Here is a 15668-nt window from a genome sequence, read left to right on the forward strand (position 1 = left end):
TTGTATAATAATTTTGTTAAGGAGAAATTAAAGCTACCACTTAGGTTGGATTTTTGAATTTACAAAATACATTGCGCGTGTACTTGGCATCTTTTTTACCTTTTTTGAAAAAGGTAATTTTGTACTAATATCACGCATTTTGTAGTATTAAGAAGGGATTGGCAAAGACATTTTCATTTTCTATTTTTTAATTATTCACGAAATTAGCAATAACAAATTAAATTTTTATTAAATTAGCAAATTAGTAATAGTGACAAAATAGTTATTTGTGTAACAAGTGCGGGAAGTAGAGAATTGGTCACGAGTGCGGAATGGACGCATGAGCCGAAGGCGAGTTCGATCACTCGCACGAGTGTCCAATTCTCAACCCGCACGTGTTACACACCCTATTTTATACAAAAGTACGTGGAAAGTGGCCTATTGCGCGCGCGCGTCATCTGTGCGACGGATGGCCAATTCCACACCCGAGTCGAAACAGTGCAGTAATGTAAACATTACCGCACTGTTTCGACTCGTGTGTGGAATTGGCTATTTGTCGCACAGATGGCGCGCGCATAATGGGCCACTTTCCACTCACGTGTGATATAAAAATACTTATTACATACAAATTAATAATATTATGGTAAAAATGAATTACAGATTACTTAAAAAATTGGTAATTTATCAGAGAAAAATTTCTAATTACGTGAAAGTTAGTGTTTATGTGAAAATTAATTAATTTCTTTTGCAAATTGGTAATTAATAAAAATAAATTTTTTATTATTAAAATAATTAATAGTTTGTCAAAAATGAATAACTACTTATTTGAAAATTAATAATTAGTAGAAAATAATTATTAATTTTTTTAATAATAAATAATTAGTCTCAGGTAAATTATTTATTTTAAAAATTATTAATTGGTTTAATATAAATAATTTAATTTTTGTAGTTAATAGTGGTTTAAAAAATAATTATGTTAATGTTATATATATATATATATATATATATATATATATATATATATATATACAGGGTGTCCGAAAAATCGCCGAAATCGTCCGAAATATGTATGGTCTTGCTCAAAGTAATGCTGCCAAGGCAAGAAGATTATACATCCAGTCTTTTCCAAATCGAGATGTACCGGGAATAGCGTCTTTTCGAAATGTAGACAGAAACTTAAGAGAATTTGGTAATTGTAATTAAAAAAAATTAAAAATAAAAATTTACGATTTTTGAACATAAAAGTGGCTATAACTCGGAAACGGCTCATTTCCGGACCTATGTTTGTATGAACTTTTTTGCTTGTTTTTGGGTCCCGAATCACCTCCCGAAGTGGAGTAGGCGATTTTTCGAACACCCTGTATATATATAACTTTCCATATATATATATATATATATATATATATATATATATATATATACGTTATATATATATATATATATATATAACTTTCCACTAATTATTAATTTTTAAATAAGTAGTAGTTTATTTTTGTCAAAATATTAATTATTTTAATAATAAACAATTTATTTCTACTAATTTCAATTTCAATTCAATCATTTATTGTTTCCCTCTCGGGTTTACAAGGCGTTTTTGAGAAACGTACCCAAACCTTTACATTCTATTCTAAAAACCTGGCCTTTGGGCGACCTTACATAGTGTTACCCTTCCTACCCCCTCCAGTACCTTCTCTCCGGCCCCTCTCCCTGATCCGCTTCGTCCTCGTCCGTGTCCATCAGTAGTTTCTCCTCCATCCTTTCCGTGATCTCGTCCTCTGCGGACCTCCTTGTCCTCCCACTTTCCTCCTCTCTCTTTTCCCTTCTCTTTTCCCTCTTCTTTCCTTCTTTGATCCTTTTTTCCACCGACTTGTTTTCATCTATCTTCACCTTTATTCTGCTTCCTTCTTTTCTCCTTGCTTCCAGTACTTTCCATTTATCCTCCTTACTTCCCATCTTTACCAATATTGTTATCCATTCTCCTCTCTGCCCTATCATGTTCACCTCCTTCACCTCCGTCTTCACTTTAAGTCCTTCTGTAAATAATTGCTTCATCTTCTACCAATTCGAATCACTTCCTCCCCATATCTCTCCTTCTCGACCCTAATTATCACATTCTTCCTTCTTTTTTCATCATTGTTTCCTTCATAATCCTCGTACCATCATTTTCTCTTATATACCTTATCCTTTCTTTCCTTACTCTCGTCCATCTTCCTTTTACCTGAGCTTTGCTCCATTCTGTATACCTTCCTTTTCAACCTCTCTACTTCCTCTTTCAGTTCTTTTATCTCCTCTTTAAAGTCCTTCATCATTTTCGCTGCTCGTCCTTCCACTATCATCTCTATCGCCTCCTTGTCAATTATTATCGTTCCTTTGCACTCCATTTTTCCATCTATTTTTTTCTTTTCCTTTTCTCTTACGATATCTGTAAACAAAAATCATTTAGGTTACTATTTATTCTCTCTGTTTAGCACATCACTGTGCTCGCTTGCATTTTTCTCCTCTCCAAGTCTGCCATCCATTTCTCTCTTTCACAGCATCTTTTTTCCATTGGCTCCCAGTATCTTCCACTTCTCATCTCATTTCCTAATCTGAATCTTGCTATCCTAATCATAGACTTTTCTTTCCCTTTTCTTTCTGGGTATTCCGGCCTCCTGTTTTCGGCTACCTCTTTGTACCATTTGTTATACCTTGACTCTCTTATCCTTTCGTCTCTCTCTTGAATTTGAATGTCTTTGTCTCTTTTTGTTATATCTTTAATGCTGCTCCATCCCTCCCCTCTTTTCCTTTTTATCTTCTCGATTGCATATCCTCTTCGCTCGTAGAAACTCCTTTTCTCTTCCCATTTTGATTTTTCTTTCCTGACCTTCTCTCTTATTTCCTTCCAGCACTCTCTTGCAATCTCGTTTCCTTCTCCTCTCTCCAATTTTTCTTCGTACTTCATCGCCCTTTTACTAGCACTTATTCTCATCTTGTCTCTGTTAGTTTCCTCCTTCAGCATATATCCGGGCGTGCTCCAGTCTAGGCCCATTGTCCACCTTATGTATCTTTCATGCATTCTTTCTATTTTCTCTCTCTTTCCATCCCCATATCTCTCCTCCATACAAAGATATGCTTGCTACCAATGAGTCAAATAGCTTTAGCCTTCTTACTCAATTCCCTCCAAAAATTCTTTTACCTATCCCCCAGACCTGTCTCATTGCTACAGCGGCTTTCCTTACTCTTTCGCTTATATGCGCCTCCTGTTCTCCGTTCTTTGGAATGTGTACCCTAGGTAGCAGAATTCCTTCACCTCCTCTATTTCTTCTCCTTTCCAAATCCACCTCTACTTTCTTCATTTTACCTCCCCCCTTCCTAAATCTCATTACTTTTGTTTTCTCTACGTTCACTCTTAGCTTCTTTCTGTCAAAGTATTTTTCCAATCTTTTCAATCTCATTTCATTCTCTTCATCTCCTCTTCATCCTCTGCTATAGCTACTATATCATCCGCGTATGCTAAAGTCCAGAATTTTACTTTCCCTACTGCTACACCTCCGTCTTGTCCCTTCCTCATTGTCTCCTCTATATCCGCCAGCAAAAGTATGAAGAGCATAGCGCTCAGTGGGCATCCTTGCCTAACTCCTTTGACCGTCGAGAAGCATGGTCCTTTTTCTCCCTTTACCCTTACTACGCATCTTGTCTCTTCGTATAGGTCTTCTATCCTTGCCCTCAACTATTCACTGATTCCTTCTCTTTTCATTACTTCCCATATTTTTTCTCTGTCCACGGAGTCGAATGCTGCTTTCAGGTCTATAAATGCCTGCTACCAGCTTCCCTTTTTTTTTTGCTCACAGCTCTTCCAATCACGTAGTTCAGTGCGTATATATTTTCCATTGTTCCTTTCCTTTTTCTGAATCCTGTCTGTGTTTCCGGTAGTACCCCCTTTTCCTCTACTTTTTTCTCTAGCCTCTTAGCCAATATTGCTGCATATATTTTATAACTTGTATTCATTAATGTCACTCCTCTGTAATCCTGCGCTTCTTTTTTTTCTCCTTTTTTTACTATTGGTACTAGTATTCCTTCTTTCCAATCTCCTGCTATTTCTCCTGTCCTCCATGCTGTATCGCATATCTCCCATATTTTTTCTTTCAATCTCTCGCCTCCATAAATCCATACCTCATTTGGCAGTCCATCCGTGCCTGCAGCTTTCTTCTTTTTCATTTCTCTGATTACTTCTTCCACTTCCTCTCTTCTTATTCCCTCCTGCCCCTTTTTGCTCCCTACTCTTTTCTCTCCCTTCCTGTCTTTTTCACGCGGTTTTACCGTAACTCCCTCTAATAACTCCATGAAGTGTTTGTTCCACTGCATCTCCGTTATTTCTTCGCATACCTCTTTTCTGCTTTTCCTTCCTTTCTCTGTTTATAAAACTCCATACTTCTTTCTCATTAGTTGATTCTCTCGCTTCTTTCATTATTCTCTCCTTTTCGGACTCTTTCTTCTCTTTTATTTTTCCCTCATATTCTTTTTTCTTTACTATGTACTTCTTTTTATCTACCTCTCCTTTTCTTCATTTCACCAGATTCTCACGCGCTTCTCTCCTTAGCTTTACACATTCACTATCCCATCCGTTTTGTTTCTTTGCTCTCTGGTCTTCTCTTATTTTTTTCCATTCTGCGGCCTACTTTACTGCGTTCTTTATTCCTTCCATTATTTCCTTTATGCTCGTACCTTCTACCTTTTCCTCTTTCATTCTTTTTTTGTAATTTTCTTTTCCTTCCTTTGACCAATTCATTATTCTTCTGACTCTTTTCTCCTCTTTTCCTCTCTCACTTGTTCCTTTTACCTTTATTGTTATAGACTGATGATCCGAGTCTAGCCTCTCCAATCTTTATTTCCTCTGCTTTCTCAAAAATTTTTTGTTTCCAATTACATAGTCTATTACCGACTCGCCCCTCCCTCCCGTAAATGTGAACTCTCCGTCAGTGTCTCCTTTTGTTCCGTTCAGTATTCCCAATCCTTCTTCCTCTATAAACTCCAGCAGCTTCCTTCCTTCCGTGTTAATTTCTTTATCCTTCGATTTTCTCCTTTCCCCTATTATCTCTGTTAATCCTCCTTCTTCTCCAGTTCTTGCGTTAAAATCGCCTTCTATTATTACTTGCTCCTCTAATCCTCCATCGTTTGTATAATCCTTTATATACTTTATCTTTTTTTCAATATCATTATTCACATATACCGTTATAATCCTCCACATACCCTCCTTTGTCTTTGCTATTCTTTCTACAATTCTTTCCTCTTCTCTCTCTTCCGTTCCGGTTGCCGCCATTTCTTTTTTAATGCCTGTTATTATCCCTCCTCTTGCTCTTTCTTTCTTTTTTCTTTTGTTGCTGGTTGGCATTTCCACACAATTTATCTGATAACGTTCTTTTAACTTTACACCAATCCTTTTGCTCTACCCACGTTTCTAGCATAGCTATTATATCCCAGCTTTCAATCTCTTTCCAGAATTCATCATTTTTCCTCTTTAATCTGGCTATATTCCAGAAGCCTATATTTATTGTGTTCTTCTTTTCTTCATATTGCTTGCTCCTTTCCTGACCTCCGCTCCACATCTCCTCTCCTCCTCTCCCGTTCTCCATGTCTTCTCCTTATCTATCTCTCTTCCTTTCCTTATTACTTCCAAAAATCACTCCTCTCCTCCAATTTTCCTTTACTTTCGTTCCACTTCATTTTTTTATTATCTCTGATATCCAATCGTGGTTTTCTTTCCTGCCTCTTTTTCCTCTTCTGCTATTTTTTTTATTTCTTTTTGTATCTGTCTTTCCATTTTAGTGAGATCGTTGCCCAGGTAAATTTCATATTTTTTTCCCAACTTTTTTTTTTGTCATTATTTCTCTTTTGTCTTCCCAGCTCTTACATTTCATCACTGTCATTTTATTATTTCCATATCCTATTTCATGTACTTGCTCAATGGCCGCTTTTATCTTATTTATTTCGTTTATCATCTTCTCTACTTTCTCTTTTCTTCCTATCTTGCCTCCTTCCGCCGTTTCTTTCACAATTATATTATTTCTCCTCCTTTTTCTCTCGGTCATTTCCATATTTTTTTCCATCTCCTTCATTTTTTCCATTAAATTTCTTCCCTCGCCCCTCTCTGCTCCGCTCAGGTCTACTTTTTCCATTTTCTCCTCTACATTTTTTATTCTTTTCTCTTTGTTGCTCCCATATTTCTTCTTTCTTCTTGAATTCTTCTTTTAACTCTTTTATTTTATTTTTTATTTCCTCTTTATCTTTTCTTCTTTCCATCTCTTGTTCCTCCAATTTCCTTAAAATTTCCTTTAACATCCCCTCTGCTGCCATATTTTCTTCCTCTTCTTCTCCTTTTTTAATTTTAGCTGGCGGTGATCTGTTAACCTTCCTTACTTCGTTAAATTTTTCCAACATTTCCTTTTCTGCTTTGGCTATTTCTTCCTCTGCTCCTTCTCTTTTCCGGTAAACCTTGTAGAATTTGTAGTGCCTCTATAGATCTAATTAATGTTTTAACTAGAGAAAATGAGCAGCTATTAAGAACACCGGCATCTTATAATAAAGACTGCAATTAAAAAAATTCTAGTGAAACTGGAATTGAAGAGTCATGTGTTTTTCATACAGTAAACGGTTTTCACGTTTGTGATAATATTTGTTTAGACATAATGCATGACATTTTCGAAGGTACTGCTAATTACACAATGGTAAATATTTGTCGCGATTTGATTTATAAGCAAAAGTTATTTTCTTTAGAATTTTTAAACGACAGAACGCAAGCCTTCAAATATGGTTCAGTAGAAAATTCTACTAAAATACCTGTTATAAAAAAAGAGCATTTTAAAAGTAGGAATAAATTTAAAATGTCCGCAGCTGAAATGATAGCTTTTACTAAATACTTTGGGTTACTGGTTGGTGATAAAGTACAAGAAGACAACAGTGTTTGGGATTTATATATTATGTTTCGAAAAATCGTGGCTATCGTAACTTCTCCACGAATTGTTCAAGGACATATAATTCAATTAGAAGTATTAATTCCCGAGTTTTTGTGCTTGTACAAAGAATTATACGGGTCTTTAAAATATAAATTTCATAATATGACTCACATTGTTCGCTGTTTAATGAAGAACGGACCTCTGGTATACTATTGGACTATGAGATACGAGTCAAAGCATAGGCAACTTAAATTTTCAGCTGTCGCTACTAACAATAGAGTCAATTTAATAAAAACTATAAGTAATAGAAGTCAATTACAATTGGCATATTTACGATATTGTAACGATCAACAGTATAATCGCCTAATAATTAATAGCAGTGAAGATATTGATGCATATACACGAAAACTATATTTTCCGAACAGTGCAGATGGTGAACGCATCCTATCAACAATATTTATTGAATTTAAAGGATTAGAATATAGAATTAACATGGTTGTAGTAGTAGAAATAAATGATAATATGCTTAGTTTTGGAAAAATTTTAAATATTTTCATAAAAGACGAGAATATATATGTACTATTACAACGTTTGAACAATATTTGTTTTAATGAGCATTATTATGCGTATAATGTTGAAATATGTAGAACATACTTTCTCAAAAATATTAATGCTTTACCTGATATTCATCCGTGCATTTTAATAGAAGGAGAAAATTCTACATATTTTGTTGCTACAAAATACATATTGTAAATAATTAAGATAATTGACAATGTCTGCTTTTGTAATAACCAGATTTTATTTAAAAAAATTTCTTTCCATCACTCGAAATACTCTTTTTCTATTGTACATTACATTATTTACATTAGCTTTAATACTTAACCAGTTGTATAGTTATCTTTAATACTTGTTGTATAGTTATCTTTAATACTTAAACAGTTATAAGTTCTTATATTTAAGGTCTATCTACGCGCTCGAATTAGCTGAATTATAAAAACATGTAACTGATATTAATGATTAATATACACATAATAAAACACTTCATAACATTATATAATATTTATTTCATTAATAAAATTTATTGTTGTACTAATAAATAATGTACCTCAATTATATATATATATATATATATATATATATATATATATATATATATGTTGACACTTTACGCGATGGTGCCTCCTTTGGTAGACTGGCGCGGCGTACATACACGGTACTGCTTCTTGCGGCGCTCGGCCGCTAGCACGCGCGTGAAGTGGGAAAAACAGCACCGCGTTCCGGTCTCTACTGATAAATTCAGTAGTTTTTACTGAAGAAGTATGTAGTTGTGGTTATTGTAGATGGTTCTGTCATATTTACAACGTAATGCTGCTGACGTTACTGAACATGCGTTACTGTACTACTTCAGTTGGAACTACTGAACTTATCAGTAGACACAACGGATCTTTTCTCTCAGTGCACGCTGTCTGTTCTCCCTCTCAGCTTGGACAGCTCTTCCGCTTTCGTTGGCCTTCCCTTCGCTTTCCTTCCGTCCTCCTTTATTTCTACTAATTACTAATTGGCAAAAGAAATTAATTCATTTTCGCTTAAATACTAATTTTCACTAGTAACTAGATGTTTTTCTCTGACAAATTACCAATTTTTTAAGTAATGCATAATTCATTTTTACCTAAATATTATTAATTATTACGTAATTACGTAGCAAGAATATTTAAAGTGGTCCGGGAATAGGTTTTTTGTATCAGATCGGTCTTTTATGTATTTCGAGTGTTTGACACTCGCAGAAGTACTTCTATGCCAAAGAAGAAATGAGATACATTATTTTAAAAAAATCGTTTCAGGAACGTTCCCAATTTCAACCAGCAGAACCAGCTATAATATTATATAGTTTAAAATTTAAATGTAATTTAAATTCTGAATCAATGTTACGTAATGAAAACATTATAGAAAAATTAGGTTATTAAATTAATTACTACATGCTTACATATTTTGATTTAGTAAGAAGAAAACGGCTTGCAATGTTGGATTTTCTAATAGCGGCATCTCGCGAAGGTCTTATGACTGATTTAGATGTCAGGGAGGAAGTAGACGTTTTCATGTTTGGGGTACCTATTTTTGTAATTTCTCCTTAACTTTTCTTATTAATTATTTGGTTTATCGATGTATATAATGTTATATTAATACATATGATTATATAGGGTCATGACACTACAGCGATGGGTCTGTGCTTCATTTTTGCACTATTAGCTGAGCATAAGGACATTCAGGTATCTATCGTCAAGTGTGAATCACCATTCCTAAGCCAGAAAATCAATTAATTCCAAAAGTTATTTATTAAACATGTATCAATGTCTAACTTTTTAAATATTCTTTTACTGCTGCTTTAGACGAGAATATTAGCGCGACGATATCGCCCGTCTGACGCTTTGGACGATCGAGTTAACTCGTTTGTTAAGAAAACTTTTCAGACTCTCAAAAGTCAAGTTGTAAGCATTTTAATGTTGCCCTTTGTGTTTGTTCCGTAATTTCTGTCGCGATCGCGGTCAATACCGTACGGTGACGCCATCCGTCAGACGCCCTTAGAACGAGGGCCACGAGGGGATTTCGCGCCGCTCCCCGTGACAACCCGAACCGCGAAGTTTTCCCGACGAGTATCGATCCGTCATGCCGTGATCGCATGATCACGAAAACACGGCTGATTGGTCGATGCCCGTCGCGGGCCCGAAAGCTCCCGAAACGCGAGAGCTCCGGGATCAGTAGTCTCAAGTACTCCGGAACACGAGGTAGAACACCGCCGTGTATCCGTTCTAGTTTCCGTTTCACGCGGTCTCATTATTCCGTCGTGCATACGGCTCGCGTGCTCGTTATAAGCACCGCTGATCGTCTCGCGCAGTTCGTGCGTCCTCAGCAATCCACCCTCGCTACAGCGAGCGGTGAAACATCGCGTATAAGTCGCACCCCGCCTCGCCATTATACGACTCGAGCTTCTCGATTCGTCACCTGTGAACGTTTTGCGTCTTGTGTCACAAACAAGTGCGACAGCAATTGAACGCCGTAGGAGCGTTCGGCAAGTGCACATCAAAGTGCGCTTTCATTGCCAAAGCCGCCGTGATCGACCGCATACGGTCATATTCCGCGACTACTGCGTCGAGCGGTCACCGAATCACGTGTGCGCACCGTGACGCGCTCACATAAGAGCGCGCTCACCCGAACTGTATATAGATTGTGCATTAAATAAAGACTTTTGTGCCTCGTTAAAACAAGTGTCCGTTTTCGAATCGCACATCGGATCCCTGTCGGGGTCGACCCGGCATCAAGTGGCGAACCGGAGTTACGCCCGGAGTACAATTCGCCAACAGTGTTGTTTTATGCTTTCAAATTTATCACACAGAAAAACAATTCATATATGTAGATTAGTATTTTTTCTTTATGCATTTTTTCCTTTTACTTCTCCTCTTACCTCAAATGTTAATATAAAATAAAATATTAGTTGCTGTTGATTAAACAATCTTGATTTTTGGTCATAATTATAGGCAAATTATGAAGATTTGCTTGAAAAACTTGCGACCCAAGTTAATTCCAAAGCATCTGATGGGCAATATTGTCGCGCAAGTATTCTCGTCTAAATTAGTTAAAAGGTACACGTATAATAAAATATGCATACACATATAAGTGGGATCACGCATAAACGCGCGCATATGCGCAAGCATACGCACACGCATGCCTGCATGACACGTTCTCTCATATATTTCATAAAATAAATAGATATTCTTCTAAATGTATTTTATATACAGGGCATTTTATGTTTTACAAGCTGTTATCTCTGAAAGTATTGGTTTATTGGTAAATCGTTTCAGATAAAAATTGGAGGGTTTAAAGAGATAATAGACGATTTTATTAGATTTTGGGTCCAGGGTTCGTATTGATTCAGCAAAGCCCAAGTTAAATTTTTTAAATAAAAGCCCCTATTTTTATTTTACCATATTTTATTAATAATTAATTTGAGCAACTTTTGTCTGGAATATTTTTTCATTTGCCTAATACTTTTTAAGATATTTAAGGAAAACTTGATCATTTTTTCTTGATAATATTTAGCTTACAATATCTCGATAATTGTTTGTCGGAGAGAAAAGTGGTACCGGACTTTTTGACTTAATTTGGTCTCAATAATATGCTATTGCAGTAGTACCCCAACTTTTTTAAGTACTCATGCATCTCCTTGGATGTCTACATGTCTTGGATGTTTCATGTATACACAAATATTGTAAGCTAAATATTAGCTATAAATGGCGAAACTTCCGAAAACATCCATGCTCAGGTTTAAGTCAAACTTTGTAAATAGGTTTCTTTTAGATAAAAAAGACATATACCAAAAGGATTTTTTGCGACTCCAAAGTTTAGCAACTTTTTTAACATTTTTAACTTGCTGCCTCCACGCATACACTTTGTTTAGTACAGACTCGCGCAGGAGCCTAGGCTCTAGAAATTGTATAGGAAACGACACATTTTTACTCACGTTGTTTAAGTTCAAGAGATTGTGTATTTTTTACGGTAAATATTATTCCAAACTAGAATTGTCTTACAATAGATATATACGTAATATAATAAGATTTTGTACAAAAGAATAAGCTGTATAAAATACAAAAAAAGAGAAATGGTTGATTAGTAATGAATAATCCTTTCTTGTTGAGAACTCAACCTTGTGATCGTTCATTGAATGATAGAAATTAATCTGAAGAAAGCAGACAATCAATTATGCTTATTTCTCGAAACATTAAAGCAATCAAGTGCATTCCAGAATTAAACCATCTTTGAGAAAAGACTATTCATGTTAAACACATTTTACATAACTCAAGGCACATATAAATATGAATAATATAGATGCATAATAATAAACGAAGAAATGTGTCAATTATCTTGTAATCAGGAGATAATGTTTTTAGATAAAGTAATTAAGAATATATTATACATAAACGAAAGAATAATGATAATTATCTTTTATAAGAAATAAAGGAATAAGCTAAAATAGTCTATAGTGCGTATTTCTACAAATCGAATGTAACGCACTTTCAATATTAATTGACACAGTAACTTCAGCAATAAGACAAGTTATCGAATAAGTAATGTAATGAATTATAACCAACTCAGTAAAGAATGAATCGAGCATTCAATCAAGCAATAATTAATCATACGCAGATAATACGCTTTATCGTAAACGGCAGTTAATGTTCAATATCAACGGGATTGAACCACAATATACGTTTATCGTAATAACGCAAGTTATGTTCACAGCAACGAGAATAATTCACGATTGACACACGTTTAACACAATGTTAACATGAATATCAGATTCACGTTTCTCGTTCGGTAATATGTCTCGATAACGTAAGTTTAAGTTATATTGCAACAAGAATAAATGATTTTACACACGGATTGCAACCACAAGGAATTAACAAGAAGCAATTATACTGAGCTTAGTTTTTTCAAAGATAATGCGTGTCAGCGATACTGACTTTTATCTTTTTCTCTGACTCGTGATCTCTGAAACCAAGAACGTTATTGTAAGTAAACGATATTTACTCTTTCTGCCGCTAGACGATATCTAGCCTAATCTCCGTGGTGTTCTTTGGTTTGGTCAAATATTTCAATTTACCTGTTCTGCAGATATACTTCCGATAGAAGCCCTCGTCTAGATAAAGATAACGAACTTGATCGTTCCTCCTGTAGATCGCAATGATGTCCTCTTTCTGAGTTGCAATGGCTGCTCTCTCCCTTTGTGCGATAACCCGAAGCTGTAATGGCGGCAGCTTCCCTTGTCCTTGCAACGACGTCGCGATGGCGACGCTCGTCCTTCCTTTCACGTAGCTCGACATGTGGGGATTCTGTTGTCGTTTCTCTTAACAATACCGCTACAGCCTCGCTCGACAATATTGACAACTCGCGGTTCTTTGTATATAATGACTCGAATATCGTAACAACCACAATTACGTATCTATTCTCAACTCAAGTAACGAATCTTTTCGAAAGGAAGCAATAATCAAATACAACTATCCGAGACGACGGACGAACAACGAATGCCCGCTCGGCGAGCTGCACGCACCTACCGGCACGCTCACACATGCGCAGTATATCACTTCGCCGCGGCGCGATCCGTCTCCGGGGCGCAACGCGGTCGTCTCAGAGCGCGCAAGAATACATAAATATAGGATATTACGCCGGTAACGGTACAGTCGCCGCCATCTTGGCAGCTCCACCGTACCACTACCAATATGTCAACCACGACCACTGATGTCGATCAATACACAATCTCTTGCTTCTCTCATTATATTTTAAACACACTTTCTACGCGAAACGAGGTGCCACATGGGTTTACAACTTTCCACGCGTGGAAAGTCCACGCATTTATTTTGAAGGCACACTATGTGTCTTATAGTTTAACAATAATGGAGCCTCCCGCAGGGGTTTCATCTAAATCGGAGCATGGACGTTTTCGGAAGAACAGCCGTAAAATATATAAAAAAATGGAGGTTTTATTTAAAATATTTAACTTGGGTTTTGCTGGGCCCAACACAAACTCCGAACTCAAAATCTAATAAGATCATCTATCGGCTCTTTAAATCCTCCAACTTTTATCTGAAACATTTTTTCAATAAACCAATACTTTCAGAGATAACAGCTTGTAACACTTTAAGGACGTTCTCCGGCTCCAGTCGTGCTCAACTTGTATTCATGCTTAAAAATAAAATTTATTTTACTGAAGATAATTGTTTATAATCTATTAATGTCATATTATTTATATATATATATATATATATATATATATATATATATATATATATATATACAGGGTGAATTTTAATGGATGTCCCATTCACAATTGTCATCTGCCAATTTGTGTCAATTTTCTTTCTATATATATAAAAAAATTTTCCATTTTGTAACGAAGACGTAAAGTTTAACATATTCTATATAAGTGAAGTGCTCTTTATCAAAAAAAGGATGCTCGATGAAGTATTGATGGTAAAAGGATGGGACATCCATTAAAATTCACCCTGTATATATATAGTTTCATATTCCTATATAAAATATATATAAATTTATTCAGATTACAAAAATATAGAAAGCAGAATATATAGAACATATAAAAGAAAATTCATTACCTGCGACAATTTTTAAGTGTAAGGCCAATACTTTCAACTAGTTCTCTCTTAACTTTGTAGTGTGAATGGCTCCTAATTTGGTCTAACAGTTGTATACAAGCGCCAAACTTAACTGCTACGGCTTCAAACAATACTTCATTTCTTGTAGATCCTTTTAAATTATATTCTATATCGCACTTTCCGTTATGTTTAGCACTATGTGGTGCGTCGGTGGATATATTGCAACCTTTTTTCATAAGTACTTTTATGGATAATGTCTTCTTCAGTGTCTTCTTCAGCTTTATCACCGACTACAAGAGATATGATTCTACCCCATGCTCGAATTGCTATCTGTAATAATCAATTATATTGTACAATTTATAATTATTGCTCAAATAATCTTTCTCTTTTGGAATATCTTAAAAATAGTTTAATATATGTGAAAATCATGTATTATCGTTGTAATTTTATGATTCTGAATTTCACCTCCCATTGCTATTTCTTGTAGCCCACTGACAATACAGGAAAAAATGCCATGATAGTGTCTGCTACTCTATCTTGCATAATAATGTCGGATTCGTCTAGTTCATCATCGATATGGCACAAAGCCATTACTGCTTCTATCACAGCTAACAATTAATTTCAATTACTATAAATATACATTTTAAGGTGAAACATTATAAAACTGGAATGTTGGATAGCTCATTACTAGAACAGTTCAGCAAAAGATCCTTGTTTAAATTCCCAGACTTGCCTTCATGCATATACGATACTATAAATTTTGATTGAAAAACTATTCCACTGTAATAAATGGTACTGCAGCATTCCTTGGAGAACAGAAACTTCCAAACAACAGCGACAATAAATTTTATGAACAAAGCCTTCAAAGTAAAAGTTGAGTAAGGGATTTACATTTCCTTCTTATAAAAATTGCAATTGTAATGAAATCATTTTGGAAGCTTTGTCTCATCCGAGGCTGCAACACGATGAAACTTGCTATAAAACTAATATAATGCTGTCTTCAATATCATTCAACTCACCCCGTAGAACCAGGCGAATTTAGAATCCGGTAAATTGGTCATCACGTTTATCTTTCGCGCGATGTCCAACAACGTGTCATTAAACCCTTCGAATAATAAATATTTACATTTCTGCGTCTTTCCTCGTCAGAAATATTTTCTGATTCTTTATGTATGAGTCTTATGTCGCCCCAATAAGAGAGTCCCAGATCGTCGATATTTATATATCCATGTTATGCACAATCTAGGTTAACCTGTGTAAACACTCGCGTAAACGTAGTAAGTATAGTAAGTAACAGTATAATATATAGAATATTAAATATATAGGATTACATAAAACAATTACCTTGAATTAATCGTCGCGTCGCGTAAAGAGTCACGGTCGGTCTCGCTCCGACACTACTGTGTCTCTCGATAGATTAACTGAACTGATTGTGACAGCGCGCTGAACGCACTATCTGCACTGCGCGCAGTACACACACGTATACATGTGTATATATCGAAACTGGCGATACTAGCACCGCCAGTGTCGAAAAAGTGAAAGTGACATTTATATATATATATATATATATATATATATATATATATATATATGTCAT

At 35.4% G+C, this 15668-nt stretch overlaps 1 protein-coding gene and 1 long non-coding RNA gene across 9 annotated transcripts in view; one reads left to right on the forward strand and one right to left on the reverse strand.

Moving 5' to 3' along the window:
- Positions 1-15668, forward strand: part of LOC139820993 (cytochrome P450 4C1-like) — an 85835-nt gene that overhangs the window by 36742 nt on the left and 33425 nt on the right. For 7 of the 8 annotated variants that reach the window (XM_071791651.1, XM_071791652.1, XM_071791655.1 and 4 more), the window contains 2 exons: positions 8910-9016; positions 9110-9178. The exons of the other annotated variant lie outside the window; for it this stretch is intronic. In XM_071791651.1, the coding sequence (XP_071647752.1) occupies positions 8910-9016; positions 9110-9178 (176 nt within the window). The remainder of the gene's footprint in view (positions 1-8909; positions 9017-9109; positions 9179-15668) is intronic. 8 annotated transcript variants of the gene reach the window in all.
- Positions 1-15668, reverse strand: part of LOC139820997 (uncharacterized) — a 213200-nt gene that overhangs the window by 19565 nt on the left and 177967 nt on the right. The gene's annotated exons all lie outside the window — the stretch shown is intronic.

The sequence above is a fragment of the Temnothorax longispinosus genome, chromosome 10 (genome assembly GCF_030848805.1).
Source record: "Temnothorax longispinosus isolate EJ_2023e chromosome 10, Tlon_JGU_v1, whole genome shotgun sequence".
Lineage (NCBI taxonomy): Eukaryota > Metazoa > Arthropoda > Insecta > Hymenoptera > Formicidae > Temnothorax > Temnothorax longispinosus.